Source organism: Fukomys damarensis, unplaced genomic scaffold (genome assembly GCF_012274545.1).
Source record: "Fukomys damarensis isolate Sample0158 unplaced genomic scaffold, DMR_v1.0_HiC HiC_scaffold_16, whole genome shotgun sequence".
Lineage (NCBI taxonomy): Eukaryota > Metazoa > Chordata > Mammalia > Rodentia > Bathyergidae > Fukomys > Fukomys damarensis.
This window is the reverse complement of record NW_022900928.1, coordinates 61473294-61492175: the sequence shown is the minus strand read 5'-3', so window position 1 is coordinate 61492175 and position 18882 is coordinate 61473294. Positions and strand designations below refer to the sequence as shown.

At 41.5% G+C, this 18882-nt stretch overlaps 1 protein-coding gene across 5 annotated transcripts in view; it reads right to left on the bottom strand.

Annotated features, from left to right (window-relative positions):
- The window catches only part of Ncam1 (neural cell adhesion molecule 1), a 315792-nt gene that overhangs the window by 21041 nt on the left and 275869 nt on the right, over positions 1-18882 (bottom strand). For 3 of the 5 annotated variants that reach the window (XM_033764334.1, XM_033764336.1, XM_033764338.1), the window contains one exon: positions 18122-18253. In XM_033764334.1, the coding sequence (XP_033620225.1) occupies positions 18122-18253 (132 nt within the window). Of the gene's footprint in view, positions 1-7489; positions 7493-11186; positions 11229-12781; positions 12830-17031; positions 17047-18121; positions 18254-18882 lie in introns of all 5 variants that reach the window. The other 2 variants (XM_033764337.1, XM_033764333.1) reach the window with 1 other exon arrangement.

Here is an 18882-nt window from a genome sequence, read left to right as displayed (position 1 = left end):
ACAGAAATTTTTGAAGATGGTATTATATCCAAAGAGTAATCCATTTCCTGTGTGCTAAGAGTTCTAAGTGATAGAGAGCATGCTCCAATGGTTTTCTTCTTGGGAGTCTGGGTTTGAATCTTAAATACAAGCCTTACAGTTTGTAGATGTTGCAGTTTAATAGCAAATACAAAAGTTTCCATAAATTCAATAGCATTGGAACCTTCCTTTGGTGAAGATTTGAAATGCACTGGTTTGGGTAATGTTAGTATTCCTTTTATGGAAATAGTGGGAGTGTCTCCATAAGTAGAGGGCCAATTTAAATCTCTGCACTGTAAAACTGTGATCCAGATCTGCTCTACTGAAGAATTATAAAACAATTTCACATTCAATCTCCCAAAATCTCTTTCATCTCCTGATAGAGTAATCGTGTCTAGGCTTCTGTTACTCCCCTGAGAATTTTTTCTTGAAGAAGAACTACTGGGTACACTGGACCATGAATCATGTCTCTGGATGAATCGTTGAGATGAACTTGTAAGATCAAATACAGACTCTTTCTGTGACAAGTTCACTTGGTAATCTGTGAGCACATTTAGGTTTGAGAAATGGTAGTCATGGGGACACGTACACACTGCAGCAGGGAGAATCTACAGTTTTGATGCCTGAAGGATATTTTATTATTTGTTTTCTTCAACCAGTAATTTAAGAAAAACCCCACAATACAATGATAAATGGATATCAGGCAAGGTCTTGTCCTGCCTTTAGACTATTACCTAGCCACTTACTCCAACTACTCAGTGGAAAATATTTAGAAATTACTTTTGATATGTCAGGTATTTAGCTTTTCTGAGTCTTGCACAATACTTAGTGATGTCTACATTACTATGAATGTCCAGTGCTGAAGAGTAACTCAATTTGCTAGGTTTCAGAGCAGGGTATGAGCTCTACATAAATTCAGCATTGCTGAATGAGTGGAAGAACAAGGTACAATAACATTTGATAAATTCTATGCTGTCTGAATTAGGGTGACTGACTCTTCCCAGTGAGTCTGGAATATTTTAGATTTTAGCATCAGAAGCTCAATGTCCTGCAAAACCACTCAGTCCCAGGCGAATTGAAATGGTTGGTGACCCTAGCATTAAAGGGAAATGGATATTAATCATTATAACTTTCTTCACTGAGAATCACAATGTCAACTGTGTACTGCATGGTCTATTTGTCTTAGGAAGGAAGGGATTTTTATTACTCTGTGTGGGTGGCCCTGCCAACACATCCACCAGACTAGGAACACATACTTCTCCCAGTCTTTTTAGGGATATATGGAAAGAAGTTACTGGACCTGCTTTGCTCATCCTCCTTACTGTTTTCTCTCCGAATGGAGCAGTGTATAGGTTTCCAAGGCTGGATCAGTAACAAGAAACATCCTCTTTAAATTCTGCTTTGTGGGATGTCTAATACCATAGCCACATCCCTTAGTCTGTACATCTGCAAAATATGCATGCTGGATCCAATGTTCTCTGGGGTTCCCTCTAGGTCTGCCATCACGGCAGCATAGTGACAGTCACTGTGCTAGAGGGGATCAAGTACACCTCGGCTATTTCCATGATACTATGGCATTCAGAAGACACAGTGTATGACCTTCAGCCAATTTCAGGGAGATGCACTAAGATCAGCAATTCCATATATCTAAGGGAAAAACTGTGTTCTGCATTACAATTTTGAAAAATTTTCTTAAGAAGTCCTACATTTGAAAAGAGACTCCTAAGTCTCTTTAAAGCCATATGAACAAAAATCTCTCCAAGCAATCTTTATGGGACTCACTAGCCCTGTTGAAGATACGCTTACTTTTGGATTTGTTTCAGAGAAAATATAAGCGGAATCACTCCAAACTAACCCTAAAAATTGTACCATAGTTTTAACATAGTTCCAACATTTACCACAGTTAGAACACTAGAATTTGTTATCTTATCTGAATGACCACCATGTTACTCTGATATTATTTCTCATACAATATCATATCTCAACATACCATATAATGTGTAAGTATATCATTTTGAGTGCTTTATGATTTAATCAAAAATATTTATCGAATGCCTACTGGGTACCAACCAGCTAGTCTGTCAGTCAATGAAGTCTCAAAAGAGAGTGAGATATGCTTTTGCAGGCTAGATGAAAACACTTAAGTTATTGTAATTTTAAAAAATTACTGAGATCCTTGGATAGAAATATCTTTCCTATTACGGTACTTCTATAAGAATATCATTTTCAACTAAAATCATAGAGATTTGATCAACTTGTGGCTTTATAATTTGTAAGTATGTTCAGGGTTGGAAGGAGGAATTATTTAATTAATTGTCTTGTTCATCTTCAAGTGTTTATTGTTGGTTATTTTTCTTAAAGATTAGAAGTGAAGTTAAAGAAATGTTTCTAAGCACTCTGCACAAAGCCATGCTTGATGAGGAATGGGCTTTTATAGAGAAAACAAGGCCTCAGTAAGCAGGAGACTCACTGCTTAATTGAATACATTAGCAGAGGAAATGATTTAGAGGGTCCCAAGGTTCTGGGGTGGCTGCTGTGATTGAAATCGTTATGAGCAATTTCAGCAAAACCAATATTGTAATTATTTGTAAATGCTGGTTTGCTATTCAGCAGCAAAAGGCAGGTTGCTCCAAGAAGACCCCTGGGGTTAATTATACCCTTTGAGTTTAGCTTCAGCTATGACTCAAATTTTTCCCCCAAAATATTTTATGTAAAGATGAAAGCAGCAGTGCCTTAAAAATAAACCTTGTCAATAATAAATAAGAAATATTGAGCAGTTCTGGTATTTTTTCTAGCAGAATGTAAATCATGAATAAAAACAAAGGAAAAGAAAAGGAAAGGAAAAACCAATCTATGTACTTCAGATGCATTATAGGTAGGGTCTATGAAATTCCTCCTTAGAATCTATAATTGAAACGTGTATTTCTGGCCACGCAGATTTGTAGGTTCTTCCTTTGTAATTATGGAATTTCTGTGCCCTTAACTCTCAGTCAGCTTCGTGCCCTTCCTCTTGTCAGCAGGAGCTCCAGGGGTTAGAAACTACTGCTGGAAATATGAATGCCAAGACAAAAATGATAGCAAGTCCAGGACATTACAAAGTATTTGTGAATTTTAGAAGAAAACGTTTTCTACTTCTCACTTAAAGAAGTCCAAGCACCAACAGTTGTATATTCTGCAGGAAATACTGAGGTGTGAAACAGCCATCACCCACAAAAGTCTCCATCTCTGTTGTCTGCATATCTACCTTGCTTCTTCTCTCAGGAATCCACAAATAATTCTGGGGTCTGGATATAAACTACTAATGAACACAGACCTCGCATTAAATTATTTTACTTTTCCTAACAAATAGCATTGTTATTAAAAATATTATTCATTTTGTTTATCCTAACTCCTGTCTCCTTTGGTTGGTTATTTCGTCCAAACAGTTTGAAGTCTGTGTATACCTTTATATTATATGCTTTTAAAAAGTTCCAAATGTATGACTTAGTCATTCAGATATGAAGCCGCTTTCATTTTCCAATCAGAAACATTACAATTCCATCAGGAAGTTATTGACAGGTCCTTAGGGGTTCAGCAAATTGCCTTAGGGAATCTGGAATTAAAATTATTAGACAACTAATTCTCCTTCCTGGAACAGAGCACTCATCTGTAGATGTCAAACAAAAGCATCTAATGTGATTTATGTTGCATACATTCGTAGATCCTTCTAATTTTCCCCAATGCCTCTTTTGGTAGCCTGCCTGACTTTCTGAGAGTCCCAAAGAACCTGACAGTGTTAAGGATGGGTGTCAATTTGCCTTTGGCCTTAATCCCCCTGAAATCAGGCCTCTAGAATCTTTTTCTTTTCCTGAGTTGAGGATGTACTTATTATGCTAGTGACCTGACTCTTTTCCACGCTAATTTCTGGGTCCAGGGAATATCGGGATACAAACTGAGTGGGTACACTGCCCAGATTTTGCAGAGGAAGGATACTTAGCTCTCTGAGGCCAAGCTCCCTCAGGCACCTGGTCCATACACCCGTTTAAGCAGTAGTTTTCTTAGGAATTATGAAGCTGTGTTGGCAGTACGGTGGCAAATGGCAGCATGAAGTACAAATTAAATAGCATCAAATGAGCTCTGACAGACTGAACCACAGAAAATACTGATTCCCTCCTTGTGGGTGTCATGAAAACACCAATGGATTAATTGATCAATTATCCTTGTTTCATCATCCTAAAAAGAAGATATGACCGTGAAAGTATGGCTTGTGGTATGGGGTTGATCCAGGCTGAGGAAGATGGGACAGAAATAACCATCACCAACAATTAACTAGGCTCCTGCCTCCACGGCCACAAAGGGAGCTGGTTCACATCTTCAACACTATTTCATGGACATTAGATTGGTTATGAAAAAGAAAGTGGCCCCTGAGATATTTCCACCCTCATTCTTGGAACCCTGGGGGACCTGGCTGTTTCCAGAGCCAGCAACAGCCCTCAGCAAATGCCCACAGATTTCAGGCTGATACACATCACTATTTCCCTCTTCAGACCCTTCCCGCTAACTTTCTACCCTGGGAGCCTCCAGTGTGGGAAATCCTTAGAAATAAAAGCAATTAAAGCAGAGACCCTGGTGAAAAGTCTTTGTCGACCTGTCAGAGATCATGGTAATCCAGACACACAGCTGTAAAAAATAAAGGAGGGTGTGGAAGGGGTGGTTAGTGATGCTTTCAATCTAAGAAGGAAGACTGGATGTTAAAGAGTTTAGTTCATCAGAATCAGCACTTCCTAGTACAAGTCAGTGTCAGTAGCTAAAGAAAAAAAAGATCATTATGAATGGGTGGGGAGGAAGCCATGCTCAGACATGCAGCATTATGACAGTGCAGTGGATTTCTCATCACACACGTGCTGGTAGAGAGGTGGGAGAGTCCCATTTACAGAATCTTCAACAGCTGGTGCACCAAAGCATGGTTCTGTGGAGTCATCGGAAGCCCTGTAGTTATACAAGGCTATGTTAGAAATCAGCTTTGGTGTGGAGGGGTATTATAATTCCCCACAGCAAAGTCAGTCCTGCCATCCCAGCACAGGTATCTCAGTGTATCGTGGGCCTCTACACGTGAAGCTCTGTAGGCTCTGGAGCCAAGTACCATGGAGGATGATGCTCAGTTCCCATTCTCACCCCGCTCCTTCTCCTTTCAGGGCTGCTGGACTCAGTAAACACTATGCAGCTGAATTTAAGGTGGATGGAATATCTAGCATCTGGTAAGTGAGCCTCAGGAAATCTGGGGTGAAGAGTGGACAGAGGATGGCCAGGGAACACTGGATTCCATTAATCATTGGGTAGATGATTCATCGATAAGAGGACTCACAGCTCATGCAAACCTTTTGGATTCAGGTCCAGTGCAGCCGAAGTTCTTACTAGTGCTCAGGAAAAGGACACAGTAATTGTCTTTAACTAAGCTTTATATCTCTCCCCTGTAAATTTTATCTGCTGTGACCTCTCCATCCCCTTAGATTTTGGTATTAAAGGCCATTTTCTGCTTCTGGCAGCTCACCTGAATAACAAGTCCTCAGCCTGCCCTTTGTAGATAGTGGGAGAGCAGCTGTCATGAATGGGAACACTGTTTGATGAGGAGTAACCATAGTTTTGGTATAAGGCTGTCAGTAAGTGTTTTTACTGGCCACAATTTTTGCTGATAGTCAAGATCACAGCTGAGGTGAGTTTCTAGGGCAACCACAGGAAACACCTCCAACCATTCTGGCCACTTTTAAATGTCTAGGAAACTCCTTTCTTCAGAGAAGTGGATTAGTTTCTACCTTGTTAACATTGTGCTTTGTTTCATTTTGAATCACATCTCTGCACAAAAATGACCTAAGTCATTTTAAAAAATAAACGAATGAGTTTCAAATCCCCAACATCTGCTCACACTTAGTATTTCATGGGGAAGATCCAGACATTTTTCTGGAACATAAGCTACTGAGTAGTCAACACCAGTCTGAAAGAAGTCTGCTCCTGCTGGTGGCCAATATAAGGAAACACTACAATTATAATATGTTGTGTAGAAAGTTTCAGAAAACCTTAGACTCTCACTGTTCTTTGCCCTATGACTGACATCAAGATAGTTTTTAAAGTTAGTTCAAATCTATTATTGTGGACTATACCAAATGTCCTTTTGTTTTAGGGATGGTCCCACTTTATTTCATACAATGTAAATATCAGACAAGATATATTTTAGAAACGAGGATGGTGCCTACGTTAAATCCAGGGCTCTGGCTGTAAATGGGACTAAATGAGAGCAAAGCTGCCATACGCACAAGGCATGAGTCCCCAAGATGGTAAATGGAGAGTGAAGGTGAGGGAACATACACTGGGCTGAGACACGTGGGAGCATGACACAGAACAGACTAGGGACAAAGAACATGCAAGACAAGCTGTTGACGGTTTTGACCGTGTCGCCCAATCAGTCCTCAGAGACGTGAGATCAATGGGGAACCCCTTGCATGCACGGGCCCACTGGACAGTTACTGGTGTTAGTTTTGATTCTGTGATCAGTGCAGCCCGTATGTGTCTCAGGGTGTGACGTGAAGTAAAACTTTTCAGTTAGGAGAGAATGGAATGCATTTGACTCCCAGGGCAGGTTCTGAGTAGGTATTCAATTTAGTGCGGGAAGCCACAAGCAAAGGCTTCCTTTTTCTCTCTTTCTGGTAAGTGAGAAATGTTTTAACAAGGTTGTGACAGGCACAGTATTAACTAATTATTTTGTCAGTGCTATGTACTTAATTAGGCTATAATTTTATTTCCTTTGCTGCAAGGGTCAATCATGTGCTTCATGATTACTCTGAGACTTCCAGTCATGGCAACTGCCAAGTGACTTTTGCTTGATTTGTTCCTTCTGCCTGGGGAAGGGCCACTCTAAAAAAGTGACACCTCAGTAATCACAGCTGAACTGCTCTAATCCAAATTCTTATTTCAGAAAGTTCTCAATTTGCATGGATATGATGAAGCACTCTTATTGGTTCTGGACATATACAACCATTGCAATAGCTATGTATTTCTCTCTGTAGCATTTTAAGGTTGCAAATATTTTCAGAGGACTGTGGCTCAAGTGTAGTTTATAAAACTACTGGATATAATGTTAAATAGCAATGCTATAAGACTAATTTACAAAGCATGTTTCTGGGGGAATAAGTCTGATTAACTCTAGTAAAAATTCAAGATTGAAAATTGTGTTGTGGCTAACATGGTCTTACTATAGAGAGCAGCTGATATCATCAAATTTCTTGAAGCAAAATATTAAACTAAAGGCTGTCATGTTATCAATTTGCCATGTCAAGGTTGCAAGGAATGGTGTATTCTGGATGTGAATTGAGAACCTGAGAAAATCTTTCAAATCTCTGAAATTGTTTAGAAAATCTGTGACAAGAGGGAATCAGTAAGCCCTAGGTGCCAGCTGTGGTTCCAGATTTATTTCACTAATCAGAACAAAGAGTTTTACCTTCTGTTCACCAGCGTGGACGACATCATCAGCACCATGCAAGCCACATGACAAAGTCACATGATACGCACGCACATGATTGGTTGAAAGGAAAGTGGAGGAGGTCACATGGAAAATACAAAAAATTAAAAACTGATGTAAACAATGGGCAGGGAGAAAATCAACAACAAAATCACAGACTAAATAAAAGGAGAAATCAAATTAAATTAGCAGCATATATAAGAAACATTGGGAGGACAGTAAAACTGCCCAGAAATAGAAGAATAATAAATCATAAAGAGCACTTGGTTAACAACACCAATAAGCATTAGATATAGCTGCAACACTGCATATTAATATCACATCAAGGAGCATGAACACTTGTTTGGAAATGGGGAGGTGTTTCTGTCAGGACCCAGATGTCAAAGTCAATCCAGGAGACTGTTAAAGGAAAAGAAAAAAAGCAAGTTATTATTCATAGATTCCAGAAATGTCTCAGCATCCTTGGGAAATTAAGGCAGTAAAACAGATCATGAATAATCAAGGAAAAGTCCCAAGATTGGAAAGGAAAAGACTGTGAGCCCTGGAAAAACAAAAGATTTTATTAAATTAAGAAAAGGCAATTCATATTTCCACTGGTGAAACAAGGATAAGGAACAGCTAAATTGGGGTGGGTGGGTGCAGGCCAGAGATGGTGGCCTTGAGGGTCTTATTTTACTTTCTTATTTGCATATCCACAATACTCTCAACGCCAAATGACACTCCCCAAAGTCAAGACACACATATAGGACAAAGTCAGTGCAGATTGGAGAATAGTTTCTGTTCTGTCAGTTGAGACAATAGCTCTGTTGCCACAAAACTGTAGACATTGAACTGCTGGCCCAATGAGCAGAGAGGGTCTGACTTTAAACAGATGCTTGACTGTATTTGACTGGATGAAGTTTTATCTTCAGACATGTGGCTGCACTGATAAGAAATGGATTTGAGATTTACAACGTGGAAAACAGCTTTCTTTGGATTCATCTACATTTCTATTGGTCTTATATGTACTCTACATTTCAATTTGGGACTGAATGATATTAATTTCTGAAAAGTCATTTTGGAGTTTCCCACTCTAATTTTCATAGACCTGGGGAAATTCTGGCTATTGCCAGTTCAGGCTAAGAAGGGTGATGAAAATACCTGTCTGTCCAAAGAACCCTGCTGATTAAAAATAGACAAAAATGCTTTAGCCAAATTACATATTCCCTTGCCACCGTGAGCTAACAGAATGTATGCTTCTGATTGCCTGACATGATGCCCTGCAGGGAATATATACAATCGAGCAATTTATATTTTGGTTTTATTTAGAATATCTTTATCCACTCCTAAATAGATTAACAAAGACAGGCAAAACTAGGAGATATATTTATTTTTGAAACCAGTGATTGATGGTTGATGTATTTTTTTCATGTTCATATCTACCTTGCTAGTAGTCCCACTGCAGTTCCCATGTACTAGAATATGTTCGTGTTAAACGTAGGCGGCTGCCCAACTGTGACATGCCTCTCCTTTATTTTGCTATCCACTAGGACCTATAATTGGTGACATTAGTCAAGTGGTTCAAAATTAAACAGACTGAAAATTTCTTCTTTTGGATAACACAACTAAGCACTTGTCTACGGGCAGAAATGTCTGATATTTAAAAATTAAGCACATGTCAGGGGAAAAACACTTCACTCTTCCTTCAAGAAAAATCTGCAACCAAGATTCTGTTTCACTGACACAGAAGGCCAAGCTATACAGAGACACCTTAAACATAATGCAGCTGTGTGAATGCATCATGTAGATTTCTCCTACTGTGTGGAGACATACACTGCCCCAGGCTGAAAAAAGGACAGGACGGACACTATAGAAGAAAAAGTGCTGTTAGCTGCATTCCTTTTCTAAATGCAAAAAGCCCCCACAAAAAGCCCCCACAAAATCAACGACAAAAAACCCCATCATCTATATTAAACTTATGTGAGTACAGCTCATTGTCACTAGCTGTGCTGACAAAATGAAACCTCAAAAGCATCAAGAATTAAAATTCATTGCAGCACATACACGAAGGAAACACCAAGAAAGCAAACTCTTAGCTGTGTTCTGCAGGAGAAAAAGAACCATTTTATGCAACACATCGAACCAGGAAACTCTCCTTCTCTATTTAATTATGTATCAGAAGCCTTGGCCCAGGGAGTGGGAGCTATATTTTACATATCTGTGTTCTGCCTTCTCACCCTGATTATTGCTTGATGGGATATATGTTGTTTTTTCTGTGCACCCAGAAATATTATAAAACCTGAAACCCCTGTACAGCTTTGGTGTTTGAACACAGTAAGCACGCACACACACATTCTTACTCCTTGGTTGGGAGCCTTAAGTCCTCAACACACACCATACTTTGTAAGAGCATCACAAAGATCAGCTTGGAAACTGTCATGGTGGTGATTCAGCACCATATTTTCCACGATGGCAAAAGGCAGTTCAGTCTGATGCTTGAATCTGTTGTTAAGAGCTGAATTCCAGCACTGTCATTTGGACTTTCAACTCAGAGTGAGTCTGGGTTAGGGTTCTTTGGTCTATCAGTTTTCTAGCACAGAGAAGGAATCGTGAAAAGAGCCTGCAGGAGCTTGGCCTTCTGCATGTGTGTGCTCTGTGCATGGTGAGACAAAGGCAGGAGTGCGCCAGAAGGCAGAGACTCCCTCCTTCCTGCACACCCTCCACCTTTCCCCAGGCAGCTATTTCTTCCTGCTTCTTCCCTTGCTGTGCGTGTGTGTGTGTGCTCACCCTGATTATTGCTTGATGGGATATATGTTGTTTTTTCTGTGCACCCAGAAATATTATAAAACCTGAAACCCCTGTACAGCTTTGGTGTTTGAACACAGTAAGCACGCACACACACATTCTTACTCCTTGGTTGGGAGCCTTAAGTCCTCAACACACACCATACTTTGTAAGAGCATCACAAAGATCAGCTTGGAAACTGTCATGGTGGTGATTCAGCACCATATTTTCCACGATGGCAAAAGGCAGTTCAGTCTGATGCTTGAATCTGTTGTTAAGAGCTGAATTCCAGCACTGTCATTTGGACTTTCAACTCAGAGTGAGTCTGGGTTAGGGTTCTTTGGTCTATCAGTTTTCTAGCACAGAGAAGGAATCGTGAAAAGAGCCTGCAGGAGCTTGGCCTTCTGCATGTGTGTGCTCTGTGCATGGTGAGACAAAGGCAGGAGTGCGCCAGAAGGCAGAGACTCCCTCCTTCCTGCACACCCTCCACCTTTCCCCAGGCAGCTATTTCTTCCTGCTTCTTCCCTTGCTGTGCGTGTGTGTGTGTGCGTGTGTGTGTGTGTGTGTGTGTGTTTCAGAGTGAGGGACAGCTAAGAAGGAACTGCTCTTCTTTGTCTCCTCAGCATTTCCCTAATCTTTTTCTATTTTTAATGTGAAAGTCAGTTTGGAAAGGCCTCCTTATCAAAGCATTCTCCAAATAATTATCCTCTTTCTTTTGGGGATGCTTGGTTTGCTTTCTTGGCCAAGCAAACAGCATGCTTAGGAAACCATTCTAAGCCAGGAGCCTCCGTGCATTCACAACTGTTGCTTTTAATAAAAAGAGACACATCAGGCAGTGCTGTAACCCTGAAGTTGGCTCTATAGCAAGCAGAATCAGAGGTGGGGCTGAGAGCAGCTCAGCTCGGGTACTCACTAGACAGTTCTGTGGCTGTAAGGGCAGGAAAAGGCCAGGTTGCTATGGAAACATGGACAGAAAAGGCACATAAAGGTGAAGGAGAGAATATAGATAAATTCATAATTTGGTATGTATATATTGTACATATGTTTGTATATCTCTTGAAAATAGGCATCACTATAAAGAAAAGACAGAGATGATGAAGGAAGTATCTCTCATTCCTTTGGTCCCTGGTGTATCAATATTAATATAAATATTTAGATACATTGTCAGAGGTTTTGCTGACAAATGACTCTCATGCAGCAAGAAATAACATAACCATTTATTCTTACTATTTATCCCAGCTGCTATATGCTGGGCACTGTGCTTTTGTCTTTTAAATGTTTAATTTCTAATTTTTCACAAATATCTACAAGGTAAGTGTAATGTGTCCTTTATTTTAGAGATGAGAAACCTAACAGGAAAGCTGAGTGACTCATCAGAAGTCACAGAGCTGTAGGCAGAAGTAGCAGAGCTGGGATATCTGATCCCAGGTCAGCCTGGTTCCAAAGCTGAACTCTTTCTGGTGTTGCCTGGAATGGCATGTGTGGAGTGGTGGGCATGTTTCTGAGTCAAAAAGATGGTAAAAGGCAGTTTCTGGCCTTGGGGCTTGAGTCTTCTCCTGAGGCTGAGCTCATACCAAAATGGCTTCTGCTGTACAAGAACAGATAAAACCAAATGGGCAGGGCTCCCCTCCCTGCACACCTGCTACTTTGTGCTGCTCTAAGCCAGGACTGGTGTTGCATCTTGTGCTTGCTCAGCAGCTGTCCATCTTCTTCCACCTAGAAACTAAGGTTCAAAACTCCAGAAAGCAGAAGGCCTGGAGCCTTCTCTACCTATGAAGGGACCACAGCAGCAAATTGAAATGGCTGGCACTGAGCCAGGGACAGCACGGATGACAAAGCCTGAGACTGACCAGTCAACATTGCTAGTGGATCACTGGTACACATCTGAAGTGAGCAAAGGTCACCTTGATAAAAGCTGTTATAAGAGAGTGGGTGGAATGCTTATTCTATTTTAGAGAAAAGGGTTAAGTAGTTTGCCTAAATGCCTACTGCCAGGCACATCTGTAAGCAGACACTTTATTTTCTCACAAATATTTATGAGATATGTATGCATTTATGGATAAAGTGAGAGCTATAGGTCTCACTATCTGATCTCAGTGCTGGAGTCTAACTGTGCCAACTAAAATTAAAATTAAAAAGGGTAAGAACCCAACACCTCAAAGCATTTTGTATGACCCTGTAGAGCATATATTTTTCTTAGTAAATTTCTTTGGCTTTTCCAAATATCATCTTTGGTCCAGACCACCGGAAATCCTGAGGGTAGAGCCAGCCGTGGCAGCCTCGGGGAATCTGTCTGCATGGTTTCCTATCCAGAGCAATGCTCTCTTTTTTCTCCCTTGAATTTGAGAAGCTCTGCACCTCTGTCTCTTTATTTGATTCTCTAATGCCTGGTGTGGTTTTTCACCATCTGAGCTGAACTATCATCTGCTGAAAGAGACAACATTAGGCAGACAAACTGGCTGGTGGAAAGCAACCTGCAGAGAGATGGATGAAGAAAATGATACTCACTAGCTGGTGAAGACAATGGAGCAAGGGTAGAAGAGCTAGCAGGAGCTGCTAAAGAAAGAAAAATAAAGGTAAAACAAAAAAGGGAAGGGGAACAGATTGTGGAGGCACACAGATACTGAGTGAAAAACTGAAGTGCCCATCTTGGGGTGTCAGTATGAGGAGCTGTAGAGAGTTAAGGTTGGGAAGTAAAACACCATGCATGGAACAGGTGGCCAGCAGACTAGCCGGCAGCAGAGCTCTCTAAACTTTTAACCAGAAGGCTGAGCACATGCCAAACCCTGCTGTTCAGGTGAAAGACTGGGCCAGGAGCAGCTGCAGAAGCCTCAAACCCTGGCTGAAAACAAATAGACAATTCGGCAGTACCAGCTGTCTCTACAAGATCAGAAGGACAGAAGAGAAGGGAACCTAGACCTCAGCAAAGGTAAGTAGTTAGTGGGCAAAAAGACTGGCTTATCATGTCACATCCTATATACATATTTCCATAGAGGCACGTATTTCCAGATACATGGCACAGCTGCAAAGGGGCAGGCCTCACTCTCTAATTTTAGTAACTGAATGAATCGGAAATAGACTGTCCTACTTAAAGACATGGTGAGGTTCATGACCATTTGTCATACAGATGATACTAAAAACACTGCTGCCCCCAGAAAACTTCCTACAGAAAATGACTATGTGGATGCTGCTATGGCAGAGTGATGCCAATAATGTTCAGTTATCTCTGCTCCTCCAGAGAAAGGGAAGGGTGAAGAGATGCAGGCTAAAAAATATCATTAAGCCATTTTCTATGTGGTGGATGGTTAGAAATTGTGCACTCAGGACGTGAAACACTGAAGGATTTTTAGTTTTTCATTGGTAAATACTCAGAAGTTGTCCCTTCAATAATCACAAGACGAAGATCTTTTTGGGAGCTAGTTAAAAATTTGGAAAAGCATCAACATGTTGCCAGCATTGCCTTATTGCTCATGGTTTGGTCCCCCATTCCCTTCTAGTTGAGGGCATCTGATTTAAATGTTAGGTACACTGTCCTGAAATCAGAGCAAGACAGGTTAACTTATGATTAGATGGCCAGGTCAATTCAGGGAAAAGTGTATTTCTCCTTCTGTCTCTTTTATTTTTTTAGTTCAGATTACGTCAGTATTACTATGGCAAAGGAATGGCATTTTATGTGCTTGAAGCACATATAATACATTTAACATACACTTGCATATGCCACCTAGAGGACAACATATGAAAAGAAAAACCTCAAGACACTTTTTAAGAAGTACAGACTCCTATGTGCTCTCTAGACCTTGCAAGAGATGGTCTATAGTATTCTGCTTCATGGAATAGAAACAGATTAAGTAATAGTCAGGCAATGAAATTCTATAGCTTGTGGCTCAGTGATGGAGAAGAAAAGTGCATAAGACATTGTAAATAGTTCTGACAGGGAAGCTGCCCCCTGCCCCAGGCTAACAGAAGTCATGAGCTTTCTGCCTGAGTATCCTGACACCCGGCAGGCAGTTGTCTTAAAAATACATGAAACAGGGACATTTTCCTTGGTTAGATTTTTTATTTGTCCAGAGTCACAACTTACTCATTACCATCACACACATCTGTGCACTGTACACTGGCATTTCTACACAAGAAAGCCATACCTTCTATCTGGAAGTATAGAAACAGAGATGTTCAGTAATTGTGGCTTTCGTAAGTGTCCCTTGCTCATATCTGGCTTTCATATATCCATGCGCTGAACATGGAGAAGTCTATTAAGGAGTCATTACTGAGACCTCTCACTGATAAGGCTAAATCAGTAGACTCAACTAACACCTCCCAATCCAAGAGTCTGGCAGCCAATACTTCTCTGTTAAGCATGCTGGCCCCTGCTGGCTCTATGCCTTCTCTTCCCTGAGGTTGAGAGTGCACTTGGGGCCTGACTATGCTGTTATAGGAGCAGCACAGTTCTGCTCTCCAAAAGTCCTTTAGGATAGGAGTGCGCTGTCAGTGGGTACGATGAGCCAGTGGTGGAAACCAATCTATTGGCTCTTAAACTTATGAAAACAGACAGCTAACCTGATGGATGAGCCTGTTTGCCTGAGCTCAGGCAACCTTAGTGTCTTTGAAGGAGTGGTGCTGAAAATTCAGAGAAAGTCCTTCCTAAGACTTGTCCTCACTCTCTAGTACCAAAAAGTGCATTTGTCACAGTAGTGGTGAATGCTGGCATTGATCTGTCAATGGTATCCTTTTCTAGGACAGGCCTAAGGGCGGCAGGCTGTTTCCTGGACTAGGTCCGCGTGTTAGCAATTCTGGGAAGCACATGAGGGTGCAAAGAAAGACTGTACAAAAGTCTTTGGTGCAAGTATGATGTTCCCATATGATCACCACCTTGTCAGGCCTAAGTTCTTGACACAGGTGCACTATATTTTAAGACTAGGCCTCTGTTCTACTTATCTGGAAGTTTGTTTTCTTAGTCTTTAAATTATGACTTTATTATATCATTTAGAAAAACTGACTTATGTGACACTGCTATTGTATTATTCATGATCTACTCAAAATGGAGAAATGATGCTACCATCCTCCAAAGGGCTTCTTGGAATCTTGATTAGTTAGCTACTTTTATACTACTAGACAACAAATGATAAGGTTGAGATAAGGTTATTTTTAAAAAATTAAAAAGCAACCCTAAAATTGAGCATTTTAATTAAACATTTAACTTAAAACACTAACTTTAAAGCACAGCCTTTGCTATTACAAAAGTCTCATTTTTATCAGGCCTAAGCTGGCAATGAATGAAAATCAATGTGGCCTTTGGAATCCCAGACCCAGTTACTCTGATTCAATACTAAAGCTCCAGTCCCTGGTGAGGGACTCTACAGCATCCCAGCCTCCCTGTCTTTAAATAACAAAGCTAGCACTCGTTTATTGATCACATCTAGAAAAGAAGAACCTCGAAGACTCAGTTAAAGGACCAGTGGAGTGGGGGAGGACCTAGGAAGAAGTTCTTCTCCCATCCAGATGGCTTCTCATGAACTCCCTTGAGGCAAGCTGGCAGCCCAGAGCAGCCTGTCATTAGTCCTACCTGATAACTCCATTGGCCACCCTGGGGCCCACCCAAGATGGTGCATTCCAACTCCGGCTCAGCTGAGACTGTGGATTTAGCACTTGTTCAAAAACTCTTAACATCACACTTAGCTACATAAGTTTTTGCTGTTGCTGCAATATTTGTGAATAATTTTTAAAATAAATTACCCTGAGTGTCTTTCTGGAGCCAACAGCTTTTTTATGAAATGAGCACACAGCTTCCTAAATACCTCTTCTTTTCTAAATTCCTAAATACCCTGGGTCTGTCTGAGTAATGCCTGCCTCCTACCATTCCTGGCTGAGCTCAGACTAAGAAGAAAGAGCTACATCACAGCAAAGTGAAGACTGGAGATATCTACAAAGGCCAAAGGCGTCAGACCAGAGGTCTACTCCCAGCACACTGTTATCCTTGTCCTCCATGTCCTGCATTTACAGTTTACACAATCTGATTGTCCTTCCTGTGAAAAATCACCCTCTGTCTATTTCTAGGCAGGAGAATTACTAGGACAGGGGCTCGGTCTTTTCCAAACCCAGAAATACACATTACAAGTAACCCAATGCTAACAAACACAGCTGAGAACTGTGGGTTTGACCCACAATAGCTTCCTGAGGACAAAGTTCATGCCACACTGATAGAACTGCAGTTATTGTGTGGAGGGTCCTTAACCAATCCTTACATCCTCACCAACTGACAGAAAAGCAAGGAATCAGTTGAACTCCATTCTTTGGTTTCCTAAAGGCAAATGTGAAAACCCAAGTTCTTTTTGCCTCGAAGGGATGCTGAATAGTGGCTGGCTGAGGCTGTGGTCACTTCTCTGACGTACTGGCTAAGGTTAGGTGCTGCGATGGCATGTTATTCAGGGACCATCTGCAGACTTTCACCATGCGTGGCTCAGCAAACATTATCTTTGCCAAAGGGCAAGGGTAATCATCACACACAAAAATTAATAAGTAAACACAATTTCCAAAGACACAGAAGTTGCATGCTCTAAAACAGAGTGTTAGCCTCTTCAAGTAACCTACAGATGTTAACGAGGGTACAGCTAGACTAAGGTCAGTGTGGTTAGGGCCCAGACGGTGTCCTCTACTTCAGCCTCTAGAGGACAAAAAAGGCACCAAAACTAAATTAAGAACTAGGACTAGCAGATGTTAATGCTATGGAAACAGGTAATGAGGTATGAAGAGGCACTTACGTGGAGGAGGGCTATCTGCATTTCCCATGGATGGAACACAGACGAAAAGAAAAGCCAAGAGACAGACCCAAGGGAAAAAAAATAAGATGTAAAAGAAATGAACAGAATCCGCAGAGTTGGAGCTGGAAACTCAAATTATCAAATTACTTCAAATCCAGAAAGAAGCAATCCCTGTAGAAGGAAGATGAGACGGACTTCTCTACTTTTGGGAAAAGGCAATGGGGTTACTTTGCAGGGTCCTGGCTCTTAAGACAAGACAGCAAAGGATTCTCCCATGTGCATTAAATACAGGAGCCAGGAGATGGATGCACAGAGAGCCCTGTGGCTACTCATGAGTGGATTCTGGAGCATATTGTCCTGCTGGCCACACTCCTGAGCCTCCCAGAGCAGCAGCTCTGGTCTGCAGAGGGACACAGCCAGAGCAAAGCTCACCCAGAGCCTGGCTACTATGGGAAGCAGGAATAAAGCCAAGCAGGTAGGGCTGGAGGCAAGGGGATGGTGGAGGGAAACAGAGATGCAGCCCTGGGAAGAATCTGGGGGAAGCAGCTCTCTTGAAAGAGCCTGTGAGGTAGGGAGAACATGAAGAGTGGAAAAGTCCAAGGCCATGGCCATCTTTTTCCCTCTGTCTTGGTTGAGGTTTGCTCTTGCTCATTTATCCTATATCAGTCTCCATTTCTGTATGACTTAGTATCTCTGCTGCATCAAAAATCCCACCATGAATCATGTAAACTGTTACTGTCTGCATTCTTCCTTCAAGTTACAAATGCTTAGGGCCTCTGTGGCCTGTGTCAAGAAGCCAATCTCTCACCCCACCCCTCCCTGGGGTTTCTTCCCACTCTTGGCAAAACTGTTCTGGTGGTGTGTATCCCCCACCCGACAGCCCAACTCGCCAGACCAGCTATTAGGACAGTGACCCCAATGCCTCTGAGCAAGACAGAATGAAGGTGTGTGTGTCAGCCATCCCTGAGAGCCAGAGAACTAGGAGATGGAGCTGCCACGAGCAGAGTCAGGGCCAGCTCAGAGTCCCTGGCTGTCCCCAGACAGAAGAGGGTGGGTATAAGGCAAAGGCTGGGAAGCTGGCTTTACTTACGGACTGGCTGTGTCTTGAATTCGGAGGCCACACTGATCTCGCCTAACCCCTTGCCATTGAGGGCTGCCAGTCGGACTGTGTAGGTTGTCTCGGGCTTCAGGCCCATGATGGTGACAATGCCCTCCATGTTGGCTGTTGAGAGAAAATGGGATGGATCTCAAGAGTGCAGAAGCTTCCTGGGAAAAGGTGCTACAGAAAACAAGATGGCAGGTCCTCCCAGTATTAAACAGAGCCACCGTAAGATCCAGCAAATCTACTTCTGGGCATAGTCACAGAACTGAAAGTGGGGACTCAAACAGATTCCTGCCCACCCATGTTCAAAGAAGCAACATTCACAGTAGTTCAAAGGTAGAAACAACCTAAACAACCTCCCATTGACAGATGAATGGGTGAGTAAAACGCAGTAAAGATAACAATGGAATATTACTCAGCCTTGAAAAGGGATAAAATATCGATACATGCTAAAACATGAATAAACCTTGAGGACATTTATGTTAATGAAATAATCCAGACACAAAAGAAGAAATAGTGTATGATTCCACTTATATAAGGTATCTACAATAACCAAGTATATAGAGACAGAAAAGTAAAATGGTAATTACTGGGGACCGGAGGGAGGTGAGGGAATGAGGTGCTGATGTTTAATGGGTAAAGAGCTTCAATTTAGGAAAACAGAAATTCTGGAGCTAGATAGTGGTAATGGTTGCGACTTAATGTTACTAAACTGAACACTTAAAAACAATTAAATGCAATACATAACA